This window comes from Cynocephalus volans, chromosome 1, assembly GCF_027409185.1.
Source record: "Cynocephalus volans isolate mCynVol1 chromosome 1, mCynVol1.pri, whole genome shotgun sequence".
NCBI classification, from domain to species: domain Eukaryota; kingdom Metazoa; phylum Chordata; class Mammalia; order Dermoptera; family Cynocephalidae; genus Cynocephalus; species Cynocephalus volans.
Genome location: NC_084460.1, coordinates 283,126,783 through 283,151,143, shown reverse-complemented (window position 1 = coordinate 283,151,143; position 24,361 = coordinate 283,126,783). Strand labels below are relative to the sequence as shown.

Below are 24,361 nucleotides of genomic sequence, written 5' to 3'. Positions count from 1 at the left end.
TCTGAGTTTTTGAAAGGTAAGCACGGGGGGTGGGGGGAGGGCCGACCATGAGGATGGAGGCTCCCTTGTTCCTGCAGGGGCCTGCATTTCCTTCTACCAGGGACCAAGTCATGCATATGCCCAGCCTTGCACCAGCCCCCAGCACATGCTTGGTCACACATACAGACAGAGAATTCTTTATGCCTCTTTATTCCCAATGTCGTCAGCACTTTATAAAACTAGACTGGAGGGAGAGAGGCCTGAGAAAGCTCCCTTTCCACGCCCCATGCTTGGCCACGGTGTGAAAGGTCTCCTGCCCGCTCCCTGTGGAGGGGACTCTGGGGGATAGGTGGATACAGGGGGAACTGGGAGCTGGGCCAGGCCTGCTGGGCCACCCACTCCCCCTGCCAAGAGGGGAGCTGGGCCCGGAGAGGGTAAGGAAGTAGGACCAGCCCAGCACTCCTGAGTCCTGGGGGCTGCCCTGTCCTGCTGACATTGGGGCTAGGACCCTAGCTGTCCCTGAATCACCCACCCCTATAGCCCCCCCCCACCTTCTACATCTGTACCCCACCCCCACCCTGTCCTCCCTAAATATATACAAATGTACAGAGGGTTCCACCCCTGCTGGGGTAGGCTCCATCCTCCACCTCCCTCTCTCCTTTCCTCCTCCTCCAAGGGGGCCCATGGAATGGTCTCCAGCCCTCCCTGGGCACCAGCCTGGGAGAGAAGAGTGTGGACAAGAAGGACCCTTGGGCAAAGCAGCTGACACCAGGGTCAGGGTTGGGTGAGAGCAGGAATTGAGTCCTGGCCCTCCCAGTGCACACCACCCCCTCTCCTCAGCCCGGTGTGCTCCCGGCCCTCTGTCCCAGGTGCAGGAGGAGAATATGCTTGGGATCCAGGGAGGGGTCCCAGACGCCTGGGTCCTTTCAGACACAGCACCATCCTAGCAGGCGAAGTCTTCAAAGAGACCTCCTGGGGGGCCATGGGGGTGGTGGTGGTTGGGGAGCAGGCTGCTGGCCCCTCCAACCTCAGCACGGCCCCGGCTTGGGCAGGGGCTCTGCAAGAAGAGGGAGTGGGATGGGGAGAGCTCAAGTGTTGCCCCCAGGCCTCACGCAACCAACCTTTCCCTGTCCCCTGGCACAGAGGCTCCAGGGGAGCCCAGGGACCCCCCCCCACAAAGGCTAGTTCAGAAACTGGGGGGAGTATTCAGTCCCTCACCTGCTCCTTCAGTTCCTGCAACCCCAAAGTGGAGATGCCCCCAGTGGAAGTCCTCAGAGGGGTCTTTGGCCGCCGCCACACCCGCTTCAGTCGGTCCCAGGACACCTTGGGGTTCAGGGTGGGGGATAGCAGAAGGCTCAGGAAATTTGGTAGAGAAGGGAGAGCCATGCCAGTCCCAGCATATAGGACCCACTGCCCCAGCAACCCCCCAGCAGGACACCCCATCCTCCTGGCCCATCCTCTTCTCTGACTCCTCAGAGCCTTCAGGCCTTCCAGCCAGACAGGGGACCCTGGAAAGAACCCTGAGCTTGACTTCCCAGCCACACCAGCTCCACCAGGGAGCCTGCACAGCCCCCTCTGCTTTCCCCAAGCCCCACATCCACCATCCACTTCCCTGTTCCCTTGCCTCATAGATGTAGTCGAGTATCTCCAGCAGCGTGAGGATGCTGGCCCCGATGAATAGGCCCATCTGTCCCCCGAGGTCTCCTGGGGAGCAGGAGCACAAGGTCAGAGGGAGCAGGCTGAGCCGACCCACTCCCATGGAAGCTGGGACAGGGGCCAGGTCTCACCCAGCAGGGCTGACAGGCCATAGGCTGCCCGCTGCTCCAGGGCTTCAGAGGTCAGGGCCTCAAAAAAGACGTCTAGGACCAGGAAGTTCTCCCTGCGGAGACAGGAAGCAGGGCATCTGCGTGGAGCCGCTCTTCCTAAGGAGGCAGCTGGCAGAGGCGTCCAGCAGATCCTCATCTAACGACCCCTATGCGAGGAAGCTGATGACTACCCCCTCGGACTCCCAAAGACTGTGAGGGGAGGCAGATGTCCCAGATGTGTGTTAGCTTCATATTCTGAGGGGCAGCAAAGGGCCCAGGAGAGTAAAATAAAACTGGGCCTGAAGGATTCCTTCCTGCCTCCTCTAAAGCAGTAAATAGTGTTCACTTTGCCTCTCTAGAATCTTCAGTAGCTCCCCATTGTCCACTGCAAAATTCCTTGTCTAGACTTTCAAGGCTGCCCACGGTCTGTTCACTGTGCCTTCTTATCCAAACTGCTTTCTTCTCTGCTTCTCTCCACACAGCTTCCCTACTGCTCAGGCTCATCTCTGCACCATCCCACAGTTGTCTAAATGGTATACATCTCCTCTCTCCTCCTCTTATGGACCCAAACCTGGGGTCCTCAGAGGCCCAGCTCATGCCTCCCCTGCTTCCCCTCCCCCACCAGGCCTGAGAATCCACACTGCACCATTAAACATGGGCTCATGCACAAATTGTGGCATGAGTTTTGGGTCATAATCATCTGTTCCCATGGGACCCAGCACTGGGCCTAGGACCCAGACCATGCTCAGCCTTGAGACCCAAGCCTCAATGTGGCCCTTCCTGCCTGCAGGCCACTTTGCTCCTCTGCCGTCCCATCCTGTTCCTCTCCCTCAGCATGGCATTCTCTCAAGGTGCATTTAACAGCTCCCAGTTGCTGGGGAGAAAGACACATAAACAAAAGCTTCTAAAACAATGGAGTACATGCAACCACAGAGCAGAGGTATGTACAGGGTGCTGTGGGAGCTCAGACGAAAGGCATTGGACCAGGCAGCACTTCCCTGGAGGTGGAGACACAGGATGTGACTTGGAGGATGGATAGGGGTTAGAAGAAAAGGACTGTAAAAGGCATTCCCAGCAGAGGACTGCTGGTAAACAAAGACACAGCCCACTTCCAGTCTCTGCCATGCACCAGGCCTGTTGAGCATGGCCTCCACCACACACACACACACACACACACACACACACACACACACACACACACACACACACGAGCATACCTACCGTATGTAGGTCTCGTTGCGGTTGTACTTCCTTGCCAGGTACCGAGCTGAGCCCCTGTTGGGAATCCTGACCATGGAGATTTCTTTCCCGTAGCGGGTCAGGTTGCAGGGGGTAGGGCAGAAACACGGGCCCTCGGAGCCCCCACCCAGGGAGTCTGCAACACAGAGGCACCAACTGCAATGGCGGGGGGAGGGGTGGTCCAGGGGCCCACTGGCTGCAGGGCCGAGGCACAGGGGCTGTCTTGAGGCAGGCACGTCCACGCTGGGGGCCTTTACTGGCCAGCCCTGACACTTCCTAGAGGAGACTGGCTGGGGATCCCCTCCTGGATCAGCTTCAGATTGTCCAAGAAAGCAGGTGTCACCAGAACCCCCCAGCACCCTCCAGCAAGCTTGTCCCTCTGCCTCCCAGCCCCCTGGGACAGGGAGGTCCTCATGGCTGAGAAGGAGGGCAGGGCCCATCCTCCAGAGTGAATCAACTACATGAGGCCCCAGACACACAAGGAGGCATGAAGAGGATGCTGGGATGGATGGATAGATGGATGGATAGATGGATGGATGAATGGGTGGATGGACGGACAGAAGGACAAATGGATGGGCAGGATTCACATGCTCCATGTGTGAGTTTTCTCTGCTTGCTCCATCAGACCCACTCTCCACTCTCCTCCACCCTGCTCTGTGCCCCAGGAGGCTGACCTCGGTGAAATGCACCACCTGCACTCCCTTTTCCTTTGGCTTTGTGTTGGGTTTGGCCAACAGGAGGCCAAACCAGAGGGCGGGAGGAGAGAGATGCCGAGGTATTTCTTTACCCCCCCCCCCCGCTTCTTCACTGCCAGGCTGTAGGTTGGCAGAGGCTGCGTTCCTCCACTCGTGGCCATGCTGCTGTCAGTTGGGCCCCTTGGCAGCCACAGGTCTCTCTCTGGGTTCCATAGCACTCCCTTCCTTTACCACTTCAGGCGTGGGGTAAAGGCTCCCTGGTGTTGCTGGTTCTGTGGACTCTCACCATCACTTGTAGTTCCCTTGTCCCTGCTCACACATCTGTTCCTTCAATGAACACTCTTCAACCACCCCTTTGCTGGGTGTGGGTGGTGTGGAGGACAGAGAAGGCCTGGGTGTGCGATTCTGCCGCCCAGTATCTCAACCCATCCCCAGGTCCCCATCACATCTGGATTACTGCAATGAGCTTCTGGCCCATCCCCTGCTTCAGTCCTAGTTCCCTCCTATCCATTCTCTACATCTCATCAGACTCACCTGAAAATCAGATGGTGTTCCTGCCTTCCCCTAAACCTTTGTTGGCTTCCCAGAGCCTCTCTTCCCTACTCTTTGCAGTCCTTCCCCTGTTCTCTGCCCTCCAACCACACTGACCTTTCAGTGTCCCAGACACAGCACACTCTCTGGCCACAAGTTCTTTAGCACACTCTGTTCCCACAGCCTAGAACATGTCCCCCTTTGCACCTGGCTGACTTATACATGCTTCAAGCCTCAGCTAATATGTCACTTCCTCTAGAAATCCTCCCTGGCTTCCCAGGTTGGGGCTGCATGCAGCCTCCCAGAGGCCTTGTAGCACCCCCTGAGTTTCCCTATGCAAGAACTGACCTAGTGTTGTAATGCCTGCCCACAGCCATGCTGGGCTGTAAGCTCTTGCTCCCACTCTCAATGAACAAATGGGTGGATGAATGAACTGCAGATCAGGGGAGACCTACGGACAGATGAGGTTTGCCTTACCCACACTGATAGCCAGCAATGCATTTTTCCTGAGACCAAGAGAGAAGTCATTTCACTTTCTCAGAGAGGGTGAGCTCACTGGCTGAACCAAGATGAGAAGCCTTTCGCTCCTAGTCTTGGGTTCTCTGCAACTTCCCACTCTGCTGCCTCCACTTACCCAAGTGTCTGCACCTGCAGAGGTCCTCAGAACACACACACCCCCCACCGAGGAGATAAAGCTCAACCCACAGGGAGAGACTGGGAGGAGAGGAGCCAAGACAGTGAGGAGAACAGAGAGATGAAGAGGGTGATGGAGGACTGGGAAGGGAGAAGGCAGCACGGACCCAGTGTGTGGTCGGCACACTCGATGTAGATATTTGGCGGGCAGATGGTTTCATTGCCTGAAAGGAGAGAAGATTATTCCTGGAATATGCAGTCCCTTCCCCTCTCCCCTACCATACATCCAAATGTGGGCACGTACACACACATGCTCACACCTATGCACACAAATGTGCATATTTGAACATGCACATACACAGATGAACTTACGCATTCATTCATAAAAGCATGAAAACGCATACATGCATATACATGCATGAAAGCGTATGCACCCACGCATGCACACACATATACGCACATTAGTATGCATGTGTTTAAGCACATGCACACAAACCCCGCATATACACAAGCACACACATTCACAAATACATATTAATATGCCCATAAGCATATACATGCATGCATTCTCATATGCATATTGTAAAAACATGCATAAAGTCCCAAATACATCTTCATGCACACTTACATGGGGATAAACACACACACATTGTAGATATGCACCTGCCTGTGCACATGAGCAGTGCTCTGCCCTGGAGGTTCTGGAGGCCAGCAGGGTGGTACAGAGGGCTGGCTGGGGCTGGGGTACCCACCTGGCATGTGCACCATCCGGCAGTGGCAGCGCTGAAGCACGGCCTCTTTTTCACAGCGCAGACGGCATGCAGACACACTGTAGGCCGAGTAGCCCTGAAGCTCAGGATCCTTGAGCTCACTCTCTGCCCGGCAGTTGCCCCATGGCTGGGGCAGATAGGTCATCTGCCAAGGTGGGGAATGATGAAGTCATGCCCAGGAGTCCCACCTGGCCCTCCAGTGCCCACAGCCCCAACAGAATCCATGGGGGTGGGGGTGCTGCTTAGGGGCTGGGAGCTTATGGAGGGAAGGTCTGGTCAGCATCTCCTCTGAGCCCAAAGGCCCAGCCCCATGCCCTACCCGGGGCCCAGCTGCAGGTGCTCACCCGTTGTTCCTGGCAGGACACAAAGGTCTGGAAGCCTGGGGACACGCCAAACCCCAGCTGGTGGATGTAAGGCGGCTCCTCTTGGCTGTGTATCTGCACCCGGATGCCAGCCTCAAATGATGTCTCATCTGCACAGCAGAGATGGGGACATGTGGAAACCCATCCCAGGGAGAGGGCCCAGGCCCAAGTCCCCAGGGTGGCCCTTGTCCCTCTCCTGCCTGCATACTTGTCTCCCTCCAGATGGGCAGGTACTCCTCCTGCTGGATGTCCAGCATGATCTCCAGGCCACTGCCCATGCCCCCTGCCCGGCTGGGCAGTGAGCTCTGCGGGTCCGCGTTGAAGGTGTAACACTTTCCATAGCGAGTGTAGACCTGGTGGGGGGAGTGGAGCAAGAGGGGAGGAGGAAGAGAGATGAAAGGAACAGCTCAGACAAGTCCAAGTTTCCCTGTTCCCCACCTCAAGGGCCACCAGACCTGCCCGGACACCTCTGTCCCCTACTCCAGCAACCAATTTACCGCCCAGCCTCTCCTCTGAACTCCATCTTTCCTACGGACATCCTCTTTGAGATAATTCAAAGGCATCTCCAACCTAACAACATTTCAGTAGCAGAACTCTTCACATTTTCCCAAATCCTGCCCACCTCCCCACTCTACTCCCCTGAGTAAAGTGTCTCAGTTTCTCAAGTCAGAATTCCGTGGCGCACTTGGTAGAGTGCTGCGCTGGGAGCGCGGCGACGCTCCCGCCGCGGGTTCGGATCCTATATAGGACTGACCGGTGCACTCACTGGCTGAGTGCCGGTCACGAAAAAACGACAAAAAAAAAAAAAAAAAACAGTCAGATGGATAGTGTTTGGGGCCGAGCCCGTGGCGCACTTGGTAGAGTGCTGCGCTGGGAGCGCGGCGACGCTCCCGCAGTGGGTTCGGATCCCATATAGGAATGGCCAGTGCGCTCACTGGCTGAGTGCTGGTCACGAAAAAGACAAAAAAAAAAAAAAAAAAAAAGAATTCCTGAAATCTCCCTCCCTCATCCCCACATTCAATCCAACAGCTAGTCCTGGGAAATAGCTTCAGAATCCATCGGCTTTCCTTCCACCTCCAGCAATCTCCCTTTCACCAGCATCTCCTAGCTGCTCTCCCTTTGTCCATCCTTGCCCCTCCCCCAGTCCATTCTCCAGGCAGTAGGCGCAGGGCTTCTATCAAAGCGCTTAGATCCAGTCAAGTCACTCACCATCTTCAAACCCAACAATGGCTTCCGATTTCCCAGAGACCGAAGTCAAACTGCTCCCCTAGCCTGAAAGTCCCCACGTGATGTGACCCTCACCTGCTCTCCCGCCACTCCACCCGATCTCTGTGACAAATTCAAACACCTGGCGCTCCTGGAGTCTTTGTTGCTGCTGTTCCCTCTCCTGGAATGCCCCCCGCCCCCCCCCCCACTCTCGGCATGGCTAGCTGTCCATCTTTACAGCCTCAGCTAAAGTGTCACACTCACACACCACACACCCATGTTCAGTGTCACTTCCACCCACCCACGTCTGTTGGTTTACTCAAAGTACTTCTCAAGACCCAAGATGACTTTGTTCATCTCCTTGTCTCCTTGTCCACGGTCCATCTCCACCACTAGAGTGTATGCTGTCCAGGAACAGTGAACCCGTCTGGTGTCCCCAGCACCCAGCCCTGTCTGGGCACAAGGGGTAATAGGCAGTTACTACAGCGCAGAAGCCCATCTCTTTTCCTCTATGGAGAGTTCTCCTGCACGGACACCAGATGGCACTAGCGCCCCGGAGATGGAAGCCGAGGCTCCGGCGGGGGGATTAGCTGCCACCGGGAGCTGCGCCGCAGCTGGGGTGGGGAAGAGGTTGAGGCCGAGGTGGATTTTGGTTCCCCCCTGCCAGGCTCACCCCACAGAGACCAGCCCCCGGGTCAAACCTATCACAGGCAGCACCTTCCCTGGGGAGAGGGGGTCGGCGCACTCAATCACTCCCTGTTCCTCCTCCCCTCTGCTTGAGAACATTTTCTCACTGGTCAAAGCTGGGAGAAATGCCTTGAGGCAGTGTTGAAGGGGAAAGACACCCTAGATGCCTAGCTTCAGAGGGGGGGTGTAAAGGGAGACAGGCTGATGGAGGGCAGTGGAAGTGCGAACTGAGGCATCTGAGTGGGGCAGGGCTAAGTTTCTGTCCCCTGCTTGGTTAACCACCCCGAGTCAGTGCAACCCTGACCCTCCCTTCTCATGCAATTCTTCTATCGCCCAAGTACCCTGCAATTGATTCCTAAAACAAAAACCCGTGCATAACAAGCACCTTGGAGTTTACAAACATGTCAGCATCTGCTGCTGTCTCATTCCATCCACTCAGCAACTCTGGCATCGAGTAGGTTTCACTATTTCATTTATTACAAACGAGGAAACTGCAGACAGGTGAAGTGACTTGCCCAAGTCGCACAGCTAGTGAGTGGGAGAGGTGGAACTCAACCAGATGTAAAGCTCAAGCTGTTCCCACAACTGCTGCTGGCATCCCCCATCCCACCTGAAGACCCAGTTCCTGCCTCAGCCCCATCCAGGTGAAATGAGGCAGGAATGTGCCCCAATGCCTGTTCCCTTCTTTTCTCCTTTTGCTCCTTCCCTTCTGCTCTGCTCCTCTGCAGCTCCCTCATGCTTTCTTCTCCATATCTGCTGCTTCTCAGTTCCTCACCTGTCCCTCCTCTCTGCCCCCCTCCACCCCCCATCTTTACCAGCTTCTGGGTCCTTGACTCCATCTGTGTCACCCCTGTTCCACCTCCCTGCTGGGCAGGAGTGAGTGTTGCAGACAGTTCAGGAGCACACAATATGCCCCCAGGCACTGCACTAAATGCTTAACATGGTGTATCTGATTGAATCCTCACAGCTACTCTATGAAGTTGTTATTATTATCTACCCATCCTACAGATGAGGAAATCAAGGCTCAGAGAATTAGGCTGATCTGCCAAGGTCTCCAAGATCAGTGCTTCTCAAACTCTAATGTGCACACAAATCACCTGGGAATCTTTTTAAAGTGCAGGTTCTGATTTTGTAGATGTGGGGGAGGAAGCGTGGGTTTTGGCCAGGGCTTGGATTCTGTGTTTCTAACAACCTGTTGGCCTGTGAACCACACTTTGAGTAATAAGGTGCTAGATGAAGGGGCACGAGTCCAGCAAGACAGCCTGACTCCAGACCTGTGCTCTTACAACATGTCACTGGAGGTAGTGGAACACAGAAGTGGGCTGGGTGCAAGACTCCTGGGTCCATGGTGGTGTGGGAAAGGCAGATAGCGAGAAGGTAAAAGTATTTGCAAAAATCTCAAAGTACTCAATATTTGGGGCCAAGAAGATGCTGGAATCAGCTCTTGCTGACATAGCCAGTTTTGAGTGTACGCTCTAGTTGAGAGGCTAGACAAGACATGGCTGCCTGGGGGACCCGGGTTATGAGTTGCTCACTCGTGCCCCCTCAGCATTCAGCACCACTGTGGCGGAGCCCTGCCTGTCAGGAAACATCGTGGTCTCTGCAAAGCTCAGCTTCACCATGGGACCGTGAACTCCCTTCTGAGGCAGGAAGTCCTGTTTCCCTCTTGGCATCCCCAGAGCCCAGCAAGATTTGCAGGAGGTATGACATGGGGGGAAAGAAAGTAAACACTATTAAAGAAACCCACATTGTATCAGTTCCTGAGATCGGTACTTTTGATCTATTCTCTCCTTTGAGCCTCCAAGACAACCGCATGAAATAAGTATTGTTGCTCCTGTTTAATGATGAGGTAACTGAAGCTCAGAGAAGGAAAGTGACTTGGCTAAGGGCACACAGCAAGTAAAAGACAGCTGCGATTCAAAGAGAACTGAACCCAATGTCAAAGCACAGTAGGTGCTTATAAAACATCTGATGGGTGTTGAGTGAATGAAGACTCTTGGAGGCTCCTGACCCTGACTGGGATTGGGGCAGCTCCCCTGCCTGCTACCTCCAACATACGCACAGAGACACGTGCTACATGACACTGAGCCCAGCGCTGAGCAGGACAGAGCCAATGCCTGTCACACATGCCTTTGTGGTTGTGCAGAGTGGGGCTGACAAAGGGAGGTGGGTGGATTAGTCCAGGCCTAAGGAATACTCTGCAGGGAATGGACAGGCCAGACTGGCAGGACCCAGTCACCTGCACAGCCCTGGTCAGGCCCTACTGCTGGGGAGAGCACAGCGTTGCCCAGGAGACGGTCCCTGGGCCAGGCAGGCAGCAGCGGGTGGAGCCGCCAGCTCCTAAGTGGCAGAACTCTGGTGGCAGCACAGTCCACAGCCTCTTCCATGGAGACGGCACGGCTGCTCAGCCACAAGGTCCCACTGCCTGTCCACTGCTCCCTCCCTACGGACCTGCTGACCTGCCAAGAGGGGGTTATGTACAGGAGTTGAGAGTCTAGGACCCAATCACAGAAAAGGGAAGGTCCCAGGCCAAGGAGTCCCCTGATGGCAGAGGGGCTATCTCCAGATCACCTACCACCAGCCCTCAGCCACGGGACATGTAGACCCACAGATCCCCTCCACCACCTTCCTTCTGGCCAGCCCAGGTCTCCGTAGATTCTGTTTCCTGATCTCAGTCTGTCTCCCACGTTCTTCTCCACCTCCTGGGCTATCTGTCCTGGGCATCTGATGGATTATCCATCTGGGCTCTGTTTCTCTCTCCCTTGCCCTCTGCCATCCCGTCCATGCCCCTGGTCTCTGTCTTTTTCCCCCATTGGCCTGGATGCCCTCAGCCTCTCTGTTCCTGCCTCTACATCTCCATCCCATTTCCTTTCTTCTCTGTCCATCCTTTAGTCTGGGCATCCAGTCTCTGTCTCTTGTCTTCCTCCTGGACTTTTCCCTGGGCCTGAGGTTCTCCCCCCATCATCAAGCCAGGAACCTCTCCTCAGGTGCCCTCCCCCTCTTGTCCCTATCCCCTCTCTGGGTCTGCCTGAGACGGTGATCAGGGAGAGATCTGTCCAGAGCTTGCTCCTCTGAGCGATGTCTTCTCTCAGCCATCTGAGTTCCATCTATCCACAGCTCCCATTTTTCCAGAAAGCTCTCCCTGGCTGGCTGGTTTGCATTCTTCCCCAACCCTCCCCACCTCCCTCCCTGCAGTCCCACAGCCCACAGGGTTAACAGGCAATTAGCAGGACCAGGGCTCAGAGCTGTGGGGGGAGAGAGCCCTAGGCCTCCAGGAGATAAGAGGCAGCCTGAGCCACCGAGGCCAGGCTAATCCCGGAGCTAATCTGCAGTCTGGGCTTTATCTCCATAGCCTTCTGGGCACCCTGCCTCTGCCAAGGCCCTGGCATCCCCCACACACAAAAAAAACTTTTCCATGGTAGCCCCTTCCCCCCAAATTCCATCAGCTCTCCTCCATGAGGTCTACCTCTATGCCTCACACTTAGCCCCACAATGGACTCCCCTTAACTTTTCAGTGCCCTGGAGCCCAGAGTGGGCCAGTGGAAGGGAGCACATCTTGTTCTGCTCTGTACTGTGACTAGCACCCCAGGGTCAGACAGCTCCTAAGCCCTGGCTTTGCTCACAGGTGGCCCAGTATCCAGGTTCAAAGCCTCCTCCTTCTCAGGGGAAAAGGAAGGAAAACGGCACCAATCCAAAATGTCCAGGGTGTCTGTGCTGTTCAGAACTTCCAGGTCACTTAGTCCAACCCCTCATTGTACAAAGGCAGAAACAGAAGCCTAGAGATGACAAGGTACATAACCAAGGGCACATAGAAAAAAAGGACAAATTCAGGACTGGAACCCAGAGTTCTCCTCTAACCTTGGTCACTTCCCTGGGAGTCTCAGCTCCAGCTCCACTACTGACAGCCTGTGTGACTTTGGTTAGTAAAGTGATTTCTCAACATTTCTGGACCTCAGTTTTTCATCTGTCAAGTGAGGACAGAAATTCCTGCCTGACTTATTTTACAGGGTAGTTGTTAGTCTCAAAAAAGACCACGTACGTGAAAGTGAAGTAATATCCACGGGGCCTCAACATTAGTAACGTGGGTGCTGTAGAGACCAACATGAACCAAGCTAGGGCAGAGATTGACCACTGAGTGTGCTGCTGGAAACGGATACACAGAAGCCTCATAACATGGGGAAAGAGGAACATATCTTGAAGCCTGACAGAACAGGGTTCAAATCCTGCCTCTTCCACCAACCTTGGACAAATGTCCTTGGGTGCGTGATTTAACCTCTCTGAGCCTCAGTTTGCTCATCTGTAATCAGGGAATGGTAACTCCTCCTCCAAAGGTTAGGGGAGAGGATTAGAGCTAAGTTAAAGTGACACGTGGTCGGTGCTCAAGATGGGGGGAGCCCAGCTGGGGAATGGAGCTTCCTGCCTACATGGCGTGGCCACTTTGATCTTGGATCCCCCCACACCCCCCATCCCAGCCTCACAGGGCATCACAAACTCGATAAAGAGATATCTGCAATTCAGGAGCTGCTTAGAGTATGAAGCTCTGTCAAAGTGAAACTCACAGGCTCTGAGATATGGCTCTCCCACCAGATAGAAAGCCCGACTAGTTTACATCCAGGCCTTGCCCTTAAGTCTGAACGATTCAGAATCAGTCACCTAACCTCTCTAGTCCTCCATTTTTCCTCTGTAAAATGAGAATAACAATAGGCATCCTTCAGAGGTGTAATGAGGAAAAGATAATGTACACAAATAATGGCAACAGCTAAGATTCACTTAGTGCTTACTCTGTGCCAGGCACAGTCCTAAACACTTTATATAAATTAATTCCTTATTCCGCACAAAAACCCTATACTGGAGGTACTCCCATTCGTCTCCATTTTACAGTCAACCTAATGGAAGCACAGAGTGGGTAAGGAACCTGACAGGGCCACATAACGTGGAACCTGCCAGGGGACCAGGCAGTCAGGCCCAGAGCCTGTACTCATAGCCACTGTGCGATACACACCTGCACACAGCACCTACAAATAGTAGGTGCTCATGAAATGGCAGGTGTTCAAACAAGATGCACTCGTCCAACACTATTCGTTGAGCCTGTACAATGTGTCAGGCACTGTGCTTGGTGCTGGGGATGCTTCAGAGAACAAAATAGACAGTCTCTGCCCTCAAGGAGTTCGCTGTCTGGGAGCAGAGGCATTCATTCACTCAAAAAGTGTTTATTGAGCACCTACACTCCAGGCATGTCTAAGTGCCAGGTTTACAGAAGAGAGCAAAACACACGCATCCAAAATCACATGAACAGATAGATCGTCATTTCTAGTTGTGAGCCATGCTATGTTGGGGCCACCCAGCCAAAGCGTCTGACAGTGGAACAGGAGTTCGATTTGGGTTGGAGGATCAGGGAGGGCTTCTTTGAGCAAGCCGACTAGCCCACCCAGGAAGGACAGCAGATCATACCACAGTCAAGGTAGAGGAAGAATACACCCCTCCACCCCCACCCTCCCACCCCCTGCCCAGCGGCCCATCTCCCCTACCACAGGATCAACACGGGCCCCCAACCTCCGCTGCACCCCTCCCCGCCACGTGCTTTTCAGTGCGACTTCCTCCCCCAGGTGGGTCTAGGAGGCAATGGTCTCAGTGTTGGTTCAAATGTAAGTGCGGGAGCTGCGGTGTAAGGGAAGGAGATGGTCAAGGCCCTTCGGCTGAGCCCACGGAGCCTCGGAGGGCTTGGGGCCGTGGAAGAACGCAGCGGTCCCGGGCGTGCGCCGCGTTTCCAGGCCTCCAGGACCCAGGTACACAGTCAAAGCTGTTACCCAGGCAGCGACCGCTTAGGCCTTAAACCCTACAGAGTCAATTTTGCAGGCGGGAGTATTTTTAATTGGTAACTAAGTCCTTCCCTGACATTCCCGCCCATCGAAGCAAAGTTACTCGTTAAGAGTTTTGCTCACACCGTCGAGCACACAACCACGGCAGGCGGGAGCTCAGCGACAAGACCGCGAGGGGGGCGCGGGGGGCGGTGGGTGGGTGGGGTGCGCGGTCAGGAACCCCGCTTCCCCGTCACCCCCGCCCCACCCCCTCGTGCACGCACCCTGGCAGCCCCGCCCGGCCCGCCCGCACCCCCCGGGCCGCACCCAGCGGCGGGCGCTCGTCGCCGCCCCCCTGCTCCCTCCCCGGGGCAGGCATCCATCACGGCGCCGGAGCGCCCTCCCTCTCGTCTCCTCGGGCTCCTCGGCTCTCCTCCCTGGGTTTGCCTCATTTGCATTCCCTCGGCTCCCGGCTCTTCGGCAAAGTGACCTCCGCACACAGCAGCGCCAGAGGCTTCCACCGCGGAGGGAGACACCGCCGCCCGCCGCGGCCGGGGAGGGGGCGAGGGGGGCGGGAGCCCGGGGGCTGACAGGGGTCCCGAGGAGGTGGATGCGGAGCTGGGGGTGGCTGGCGGGCCTGGGAGCAGCCGAATGAATGACCTGGTGAGGAGGGGTGCTGGGGGACTCGGGTAGGCTTTGAACCCGCGACCTCAGATCCCCAGCCAGGAGAGAGTGAGACGTGGAAATCAGCACGAAGCCCGGGAAACTGCACCCCACGAACGAAACCCCTGCCTGAGCCCCGGAGCTCCCGAACACCCCGTTTCTCTCCCTTCCGCATCCCCACTGGGGAGGCTCCAGCCCCTCCGGGCCGTCGCCCAGGGGTCCGCAGCCCTCCCGAGGGCCTGCTCAGCCCCCCGTGCCCAGTTGTCCCCGCTCCCCTGGCCCGCCGAGCCGCCTCCCCTCCCCCCGTTTGGTATTTACACCTTTCACACATTTGTAAGCTATTATCCTGTCCACGCTTAGTCACCGCTGAGCCAAGCGCCACGGATTTAGCTCCTTTAATCTTTCCTCCTAAATCAATCCTCCATTTCCCCTTAATCATCCCGTGGCTCCTCTCTGAACTCTCGCTGCTGCCTCGGCTGCTGCAGCCTATGTCTATGTCTCTGGAACTGCTCCCCCTCCAACCCAAAACGGGTGTCCCAAGGGCATGGTGAACGTTTGGAGGGTGGGTTGGATTTCCAGCGCTGCCAGCCCCCAGCCTGGAAGCCAGGGGAAGAAGTGCAGACACACCCTCCCCTTTCTTGGACCACACACAGCAACTGAACCTTCCTGTTTCCACCTTCAGAGTCTCTGTCCTCCTCCTGCCCACCCCCCTCATCTGGGATGGCTCTGGGGACCCTAAGCCTCCACCATGATTTGCCAAAAGAACACCCTGGTAGGTCTTCTCCCCTCTGGCCTCCTGCCCTCGGTGCTGGCTGCTCAAAGGAGGTGGGATGCAGGGACAGCCTGGAAGGGCAGGCAACACTGATCACTCACCCGCCCGAGGCTGCCCTCTCAGCCCGCCTTCAGGGTGGCCGTCCATCTCTCCTTGACCAGCCCCAGGCTCCACCCCTTTCACTCCCCCACCCACCGCAGGACTCGGGGGGCCTCAACCTGAGCAGCCTTGAGGCTCCGCATTCCCAAGGCTCCCCGGGAAGCCCTGCTTCCCCATTCCTGATGCTTTCTGCCCCCCAGCCCGGGCCTGGCAGAGGCGGCCCTGCCGCCAGCCACAAGAGGGAGCAGATTCTTCCCAGGAAGCAGAAGGGCAGGGGTGGGGGTCCAAGATGGAGCACGTGTAGGGGAGAAAGAGAGAAGATGAGAGGGGGACGGGACGTGGGGGCCATTTCTTCAAATGCTAATCAGCGTCTTCCGGCAGTGCCACCAGAAGCTGAGCTGATAATGAGCCCAGCTCGGGGCTGATTCCTGATTAATGAAGAGGCCACAGGGCTGCTGAGTGGGGCGCGGTGGGACACGTCCCTCATGGCTCTCCCCACTGCCCCTCTGTGACACTAACAGTCTCTGCCCTGCTCTGCTGGGCCACGTCACTCAAATCCCCCTCCACCAACTCCACTGCCAAAGCAGCCAGACCAAGAGCGCCCCCTCTAGGAAGGCCTGAGGCGCAGCTGCCAGTACACCGCCAAGAGGACGAGTAAACTGGGTTCTCCAATCTGTGAGCTGTGGGAAGCTCTCAGTATTTTTAAAATCAGGAAAAGTTTTATTAAGATAATCACAATGTGGGGCTTCTTTTGACAAATTGGAAGACCCACCAACACTGGGCTCCCTCTCATAGGGCAACAGTTAGGTGCCGCTGAGGAGTAGCTGCACCCTTCAAGGCTAAGTGATCTTTAGCTCTCCTCTGACCCCACCTTTCCCTGTTGCGTGCCCTTGCTGACCCGACCCGCCTGGTTCCCGAAGGCAAGATCAGCCCTGAACTGTATGTGTTTTTTTGGTTTGGTTTGGTTTTTTATCATTACACATTAAACATTTTTTATGGCCCTTTACCAATTTCTCCCTAACCCCCCCCCCCAAATGTTGAACTAAATCTGCTCAGGGTTCATGCCTCAGGAGAAAATGGGACCAGAGGGGACAGAGGACTGGACAGGGAGTGAGGATCAGAGTTAGGCTCATCTGGTAGATAAGAGACTTGGACCAACCTCAGTGGGAACCCCCTCCCTTCCAGACCCAAGGGGGCAGGCAGCCTGAGACCCTCCGACCCAGTGGCAAAGGTATGGGGTTGAGAGGGAGGTGGAAGTAGCCCCTCCCATGGCCAAGGGCAGGTGGTGAAGGGCAAAGACTATCGATACTGGCCTGGCCACACCAGCAAAGAGAAAGGGCTAAGGAGGAAACTGGGATGGAAGGAAGGGGTGCTGAGGAGCCCCTAATTGGGGGCTGGACAGTCAGAGAATGATAGAGGGCCTGCATGCCTTCCCCTTGCCTCAGAGCTGTCCTGCCTGGCGGCGGGGTGGGGCTGGGAGAGGAGGAACGAGGGCAGGGAGGGGGACTGCCCAGCTGGAAGAGGCCTTGTCTAATTGTGCCTGATTAGTAGAGAGGAAGAGAACAGGGCGAGTGATTAATAGTCACGGCAGTCACCAGCGTGTGGGAAGGAGGGTCGGGAGGGGGAGGGAAGGCTGAGAGCCAAGAGGGGATGGAGACAGTGAGGCGCCCACAGGGGTCTGATCTCTTGCCCCTCTGGAGGCTCCTGGACCCCTGAGGACCCCACAGACAGGGACTGGGTCCTACTCCTGCCTCCTCAGGGATTCTCTACCTCCTCCATGCCTCAATTTTCCGGATAGTAGAATGGAAGAGAAATGACCAAGGTCATGTCCTGCACCTGGGAAGAAAGGTGCCTTTGCTCACATGGTGTTTCTAGACATCCCGATGCCCCGGCACCCAGACACAGACCCTATCCTCAGCTCAACCTGGAACTTCAGCCCAGAGAGTAGACAGCCCGACTTCTGATCACAGCCTGAAGCCACCACCTTATATCCTTTGGTCCCAGAAGTAATTCCCAGCCCTGCCCTACCCAAGCAGTCCGTACTTCATCCCTAGAGCTGCGTTGTCACTAGCCACATGTGGCTATTTGAATTAAAAATTCATTTTCTCTGTTGCACTAATCACATTTCAAATGCTCAATAGCTACATGGAGCTAGTGATTACCATGTTGGACAGTGCAGACACAGAACATTTCCATCATCACAGAATGTTCTGTTGGCTAGCACTGGTCTAGAGAGTGTGTGCACGCTCCTGCACATATGCACACGTGCATGCCTATCTGGGAGGGTTGGATAGAATGGGAATGTTATAACAGCGTGGACGAGGGGTGGGCCTGTGGGTCAAAGGTTGGGAGGGACTAGGTGATGGAGAGTAGCAATGATACCAGTGCATTAGTGCATGGGTCGGAAGCCAGTAAGTGGTGCTGAGAACGGTCAGGTTAAAGATAGCCAGGAGCTGGGGTGGTAGCATTTATAACAGCTGACACTCACAGAGTGCACACTATGTGCGTATCAGGCACTGTGCTAAGCTCTTTACAGACATCTCTTTAATCCTTACAACCCCAAATTTTTAGTTTCTAATATCCTATTTGATAAATACAAAAACTGATGCTCAGAGAGCTTTTTGGCTTCCTAAGGCCGCACAACTTAAAGGGTAGATCCAAGGTTTGAATCCAGATGGCCTGACAGCTCCAGAACCCACACACTTGACCGCTCCAGTGTACAGTCCCAGCTGAGAGGAGGTAGTGAACTTTAGAGCCACCCTTGCATTTTACAGCTAAGGAAATGAAGCCTGGGGAGAAAGAGTGATTTCTGCCTTCTAGGAAGCAGGCAGGCTGAGAGCAAGCTGCAGTGGGGAAAGTAGAGCTGGGGCTTGGAGCAAACGGTGGGGGGAGCAGATGGTGGCAAGAATCGGGGAGGAAGGGAGAGCTGGCTACAAGATGGGAGGGGGTGGTGTGGGGCACATATAGTTGGCCATGAAAGCGGGAGATATAGGTGGGAGTGGGTTGGTGTGAGGCTGATTGAGGAGGAGAGAAGGAAAGAAGGGAAGAGCTGGAGTGAGCTAGCTAGAGGGGAGCAGGGGTGGAGAGGGAGAGAGCACCCCTACCACCCAGGGCCCCCTCATCTGTTTCTCAGTCTTCCCTATCCTTCTCTCCAAATCGTGCCCAGCCTGCCTCATCCCTTAAGACTCTCCAGCTCTCTGCAGCCCAGAGAAGCCTCTCTCTCTTTCTGAACTCAGGCCCTCACTATCCATGCAGCTCATCTGGCAATTAATCCTGGCACCTTAATGACACTGCTTGCGTGGCTGATTACCTCTTGCATGGCTGCTTAAGCTTTTGAGTGTCCCTGTCCTGGCTCCACCATGAGACTGTAGGCTGCTTGAAGACAGGAACTGGGGACTAGAGCTTTCTATCTTTGCTGTCCCCACAGCTCCTAGCAGGAAGCCTAACACATAGTAGGCAGACAGAATTCCATGTTGATTGACTGACTGGGAGTAAATGAGGGGACATTAAGGAGTGTGGGGTGAGAGCGACTGCAGTGGTAACAGAAGCAAGGCAGCAGCATAGGGGACTGGGGGAGGGCACATTACCCGGAGTAAAAATAGGCTGGAAAATGTGACATTTATTAACTTGGATTCCGGAGGAAAGGTCACAGCAGAGTGGGGAGTGGGAAGGAGGAAACAAGGAAAGCAACAGAAAACACATAACAGCCCCTTACCAAAGCCTGTCACTGTCTCTGACTGTATCACCTCCCATCCCCTGGCAGGTTCCCCGCCAATTGGTTCATGCACCCCTCTCCCCCCCATAGACCCCAAATCCCCATCATGGACTCCAAATCCTCACCACAGAGTTGATCATGGACCTTGGGTCATCATCAGAGATCCCATGTCTTCATCTCCATACCCTTTCTCCAATCTTGCCCCTACGAACAACCCTCTCTTCCCCATTGCTGTGGATCATGGGCCCCCATCCCAACCCACCCCAACCCACCCCACATTGCAAACCCTGGTGAATTTGCAGCAGATCAGCCCTAGAATGCCAAGTCCGAAGAAGTACACTTAGTAGCTGGGGGTGGGAGGTGGGAGGTGGGGGGTGGGCAGAAGGGTCTAGGCTGGGTAGGGGAGAGGGAGAGCAGGGACCCCAAAGGGGAATTCCTGTCCCCCAATGCTTGCTCTGCCCCTCCTCCCCTTATTGTCCCACCGCAGCCCCAGAGTTGAGACCCACCAGCTTCTACGATCCTCCTCTCTCCAGCCCCAGGGTACCAGAGGGCCTGTGCAGAATCCACCCTCACTCCTCTCAGTAATCCCCAGGGTTCCAAGGGACTCACCGGCCTCGATCTGGAGGTTCCCTGTTTCTGTATCCTCGAGGCACCTCCTCCTCTCCTGGAGGCCAAGCAGGAACACTCTGCCTCCCTCCCCTTCCTTCTTCACCCCCCTCCGACACTTCCTCCCCTTCCCTTCCACTGAGGTCTCATCACCCTTCCCCTTTCCTGCCCATCCCCAACAGGAGCCTGAGACACAAACTCTCATTCAGGGACACAAAGACCCCATTGATTTCTGCCCAACAGCACCTGCTGAGAATAGGCTCTGCCCACCCCCCAACACTGAGGGGTGAGAATGTGGAATGGAGGAGCCCCATGGATCCTAAACGCCACACTCACACTCCACACCCCCTCCTCCGTGGGGACTCTCCCAGCCCTGACTTTGGGGAGCAGTGATTTTTCCTAGCAGAGGGAGTAGATAGCCAGACATCAGGCCAGTGGCCCCTGACTCATCTCCCAGCACAATCCTCTCCTGTTCCTCTCTTTCTACCTAACTCCCCACAACCAGTGGCAGGAGGCCCCAGACACTGCGGGCATGGTGGGAGCAAGGAACCTAATCGGAGCATGTTACCTGGTGATACTGAGGCAGCGAGTAAGGACCCGGGATGGGGTGGGAAGTCCCATCACTGGGGCGGGCTGCTAGAGGCTGGGCTGGACGGGCACCATGTTGATGCCACGAATTTGCATATGCACTGGGCAGTGGTAGAAAGGATGAAAACACACATGCACACATAACACAATGCTGGGAGTCAACTGTGGACTGGGGACAGGCGTCTCAAGCACCCATGAATAATAGATACCCTGTGACTTTGGGTGAATGGAGCACTGACAGACAGACAGCACACAAGACACACACCCCCCCCCCACATTCACACACCTGATTGTGGGAGGTGTGCCTGGGAGAGGAGCCCAAGCCGACACTCCCCCCCCAGTGACAGTGTGTACTTGTGTTCACACATATGTAGAGATGGCACCAGCAGTCCCCACATGGGGAACTGTGGTTGCGATAGGTGGGGGGGTATCACGAGAGGGGATGCCATCCACAGCATGACCCTGCCCTTGGCAGCTGAGGAAGAGCTGGGATATGGGCATGGAGATGAGTAGATTGCTGGGTGTGTGGGTGTGTGAGTGTGCAGGTGTGCATGTGAGTGTAGTGACAGGGACACTGAGTGTGTGCGAGAGAGGGAGTGTGCAGGAAACTGTGTCCCTAAGCAGCAGGAGTGTGTTTGTGTATGTGTGCATGCGTGCGGGCAGCAATGAGGGTAAGTTATGCACATCAGAGTGAACAAGTGATTCCCAGTGTAAGAGCCAGAGCTGGGCAAGGGAGCAGCAAGAACAGGAGCTGGAGGGGGGGCCAGCAAGCGGGAGAAGCTGAAGGGGCTGCATGAAAGAGGGATGTGTGAGGAAGTCTGTGGGAGGGTGTGCAAGAGACACAGAGACAGAGAAGAGACACTGGCACCCAGTGTACATGAAGACCAGCTCTATCAAGCCTGCCGGCCGGGCCAGCTACCCAATAGGCAGCTCTGAGTCCTTCCCTAGCTGGAGCACCCCAAATACCCACTTCCCACCACCTTCCTTTGGTAGGGAGAAGAATCCAGTAGCCACAGAAGAAAAAAGGAGCAAGAGACAAGTGGGGGTTGCCTGATCTGGCCTTGGATGGTGCATCCTTTCCCTGCAAGCTGACCAGCTCCAGGACCCCTGAGCCCACCCCCAAGGCCCCCCGCCCAAGCCCCCAGACCTGGCCACTGCAGCCGCAGCAAGAGCAAGAAGAGGAGCAGCAGCAGCCCAGGTAAGCCCCTAGGAGCAGCCACCGCTCCACGGCTGGGAGGCCAGAGGGAAACACCAGGCTTGGGAAACCCAAGGCCAGCCTCTGGTGGTGGAAGGCAGGGAAGCCCTATTGAGGATGCCCAGCGCACCAACCCCCCCTCCCGCCAGCCTCTGGCCACCCCAGGCCAGGCAGCCCAGCTGGCAGAACTCACCACGGAGAAGTTGCTGGCGGAACAGTGATGCCCACTGAAGTTACAGCTCTTGAGCATGTCGGCAAGCTGGTGGCCAGTGCGGTTGAGGATGTCTACCATGTCAGGCTCCGGATAGCGCAGGCCGGCGGCACGGTGCCCGTCCCGGTCTTTGGGGGGCAGCCCTGTCAGATTGGCCAGGTGGAAGATGTCAGCATCGCTGAGTGCCGAATGCCGGAAGCGGTTGATGTTGCAGAGGGTGACAGCCGGGAAGCCCGCCACTGGGGCTGGGGCAGCGGGGTCCATCGCCACCAGGTGAGGCCGGGTCAGGTAGCCCCGGGCCAGGCCGGCCGCCTGGTATAAGAAGACAGCCAGCGAGGTGAGTAGGGCCAGTGCCCACAGGGTCCTGCGCAGTCCGTGGGGACCTGGGCCACAGGCCCGGCCCAGCCCATGCAGAGTGCTGGTACTGGCAAAGGTGGCCAGGTCCCGGGGGGCTGCTGCCCCCCGAGCAGCTCCCAGGAGGCTCTGCTCATCCCCTGTCTCCTTCTCCTTGGGTTTCGCATCCTCCTCAGCAAATTTGATTTTGCACACAATCTCGATCGGCATCTGTCCCTGGCTGCTGGGACTGGCCAAAGCCTCCCTGCCCCTGTCCCTCCCTGGCCAGCAGCCTTGGTGCCCTCCGGAGTGGCGGTGGTGACAGCGGCTGCTCTTCTAAACTCAGGGCAAGCGGGAGGAGGATGGGGACAGGGTGGGGGCCCGAGGTGGGGGAGTCACTCCCACTCCCAGCAGCTCCGCAGCCCTGGTGCTGCCTCTGCCGCTGCTGCCTCTGCTGCCGCTTGTCTCTCTCCTCGATCGTCTCCTTGTGGCTTCCCTTATCAGCACCAGCACAGCTGTCAGCCCCTGCGTGTGTCCCTGCGAGCGAGCGAGGGAGCGAGCGCTGCTCCACCACGCCGCGCAGCCCCAGCCGCTCCGCTCAGCATGTGCTCTGGAGCCCACCCCGTGCTTAATAATTCAGGACATGTCAACAGCGTTTCACCGGCGGCACGGGTGGCAGAAGCCAGGCCAGGGGAGGGGACAGCCCCCAACCCAGGACAGGGGTCCTAGGATTGGGGCTGCCCCCCAAACTCTTGCTATGCCCTAGCCACTCATAAGGTCCCCAGATGGCCCCACTTCCAGGCCACCTAGAGAGGAGCTCTGTGCCCAGTGTCCTCAGCTCACTTTGCCACTCTTCTGGACCACACCCCCTGAAGGGTCAGCCAATCTATCACCCACCTCTTGGCCTCCCTGACTCTGACTGTAGCACCCAGCACAGCAACCACTTCTTCCCACTACCCCACTCACAGCAGCTTCCAGAAACTCCTTGAGAAAGCCACTTGTTTGAATGAGGGAGGGGAGGAGAAAGAAGAGGGCAGGCAAAACAGACTGGGGGACAACTGTGACTTCACCAAGATTCTCAGCTTGCCTAAGCTTTGCTCCTGACTTCCACACCACTCTCCCTCATTTTGCCCCCAACCCCAATCTCAGTCACTCATGAGTCTTGGACAGAGGGCACCTGGCTGCTTGCACATCCGTGGCCACTTTGTGTTCCCCAAATGTTTCCCAAAGCCCATGCCACTCCAGTCTTGGGGGAAGGGGTGCTGGGTGAATAGACCAGGGAGCAAAGGATGGGGGGGGCTCTCATATGTAGGGGAGAGGATGTGGAGTGGAGGAGGAAGAGCCCAAATGGGGGTGCTAGAGGCAGGAGGAAGATGTCCTGGGCTAAAAGAGGGAATGCTATTCTAAGGGAACAGGTGCAAGGGGTGCCCAGAGTCTGACAGCGTGGGGCATGGGAGCCCTAGGGAGGCTACTGTCTTCTCTCGTGGAGGGGAAGCAGGCACGTGGCTGTCATCGCAGTTGAAGGTGGGGAGCCCCTGTTGGCTGGCCAGGAGAGTATGCATTGGTGCCCTCAGGGTGGGGGTGGCAAGAATGAGCTGCTTGTGCTCTGGGGACCCATGTGAGAGTGTGAGCCTTCACGGGGGAGGAAGCACTTGTACCCCGGAGGAAGGGGGGTGCTGATTAATCGGGGCGCTAATGAGCAGCAGGGAGAGGAAGCTCGGAGGGGCGGGGGAGGCGGCTCCATCGATCCAAGCCGCGGAACCAGCAGCTGAAAAAAAAAAGTGAGAAGGGAATCGATCTGAGGGAAACGCAGCTGCTGGGGATTAGAGCCTGAGGTTCACCCGCTGCCCAGCGGCCACCCCTCCCCTGCGTCAGGCCTGGCCCCACAGCCTCTGCCTGGCCCCGGGGGAGGGGCCTAGGGATCGCTCCCTCAGGGGCAGGAAGCCACTCTCACCACCCTGGCTGCCAGGCCAGGTCAGGCTTCATCAGGGTCACCCAGCATGGAGCCCACCCAAACACCCAGCTCTGGCCATGCATGGAGCCCTGCTGAGGTTGTCCTGAGCCTTTCAGCAAAGTGGCTTCCTTAAGGTCCCCACAAGCATGGATGAGTCTCGGTTAGCAGGCTCCCCAAGCCAGGAAGATGAGACCCCTGGGGTCCGGTGCTGTGGCTGGCTGGCACACAGCATCCCAGAGGGGAAAGTGGGGTTGGCACTGGGAGCAGTTGCTGAGGACACTCTACTGTTAGTAATGTCCGAGTGACCATAGATAGCCCCCTTCTCTCTGCCCCATGCCCAGGCAACCCTCTCCCATGCTTTCCCCTCCCTGGTAGACTTCCAGATCTCCCCACCACCACCCCCATTCCTCCCCATCTTTCTCTCTCTTCCCCTTTCTCTTAATATTGATTTTTCTTTACTGGGTTTTTTTAAAAAGGTGATTTAATTGCTTTTTTAAGGTTACTTCAGTCTGGGGCCCTG

General features: G+C 56.4%; 1 protein-coding gene across 2 annotated transcripts; it reads right to left on the bottom strand.

The window, feature by feature from the left end:
• Positions 1-922: 922 nt before the first annotated feature.
• ASIC4 (acid sensing ion channel subunit family member 4) lies at positions 923-22,492 on the bottom strand. 2 transcript variants are annotated; one of them, XM_063109954.1, is made up of 10 exons: positions 21,537-22,118; positions 6,223-6,367; positions 5,997-6,124; positions 5,635-5,797; positions 5,050-5,106; positions 3,006-3,159; positions 1,767-1,858; positions 1,604-1,683; positions 1,198-1,302; positions 923-1,036 (listed from the first exon to the last, which is right to left on the bottom strand). In XM_063109954.1, exons 1-10 carry the CDS (start codon positions 22,116-22,118, stop codon positions 923-925), a joined length of 1,620 nt encoding a protein of 539 aa, XP_062966024.1. The 2 variants fall into 2 exon arrangements, with proteins under 2 accessions (XP_062966024.1, XP_062966016.1); XM_063109946.1 differs by lacking the exon at positions 5,050-5,106 and having other exon boundaries at positions 21,537-22,492.
• Positions 22,493-24,361: the final 1,869 nt, after the last annotated feature.

Excerpts from the sequence above, each read along its gene's own strand:
- ASIC4 (XM_063109954.1), bottom strand. The coding sequence starts at position 22,118 with ATGCCGATCGAGATTGTGTGCAAAATCAAATTTGCTGAGGAGGATGCG. Across the intron at positions 6,125-6,222 it reads GCCCATCTGGAGGGAGACAA|ATGAGACATCATTTGAGGCT; the intron begins GTATGCAGGCAG and ends TCTGCTGTGCAG. Across the intron at positions 1,303-1,603 it reads TACTCGACTACATCTATGAG|GTGTCCTGGGACCGACTGAA; the intron begins GCAAGGGAACAG and ends CTGAACCCCAAG.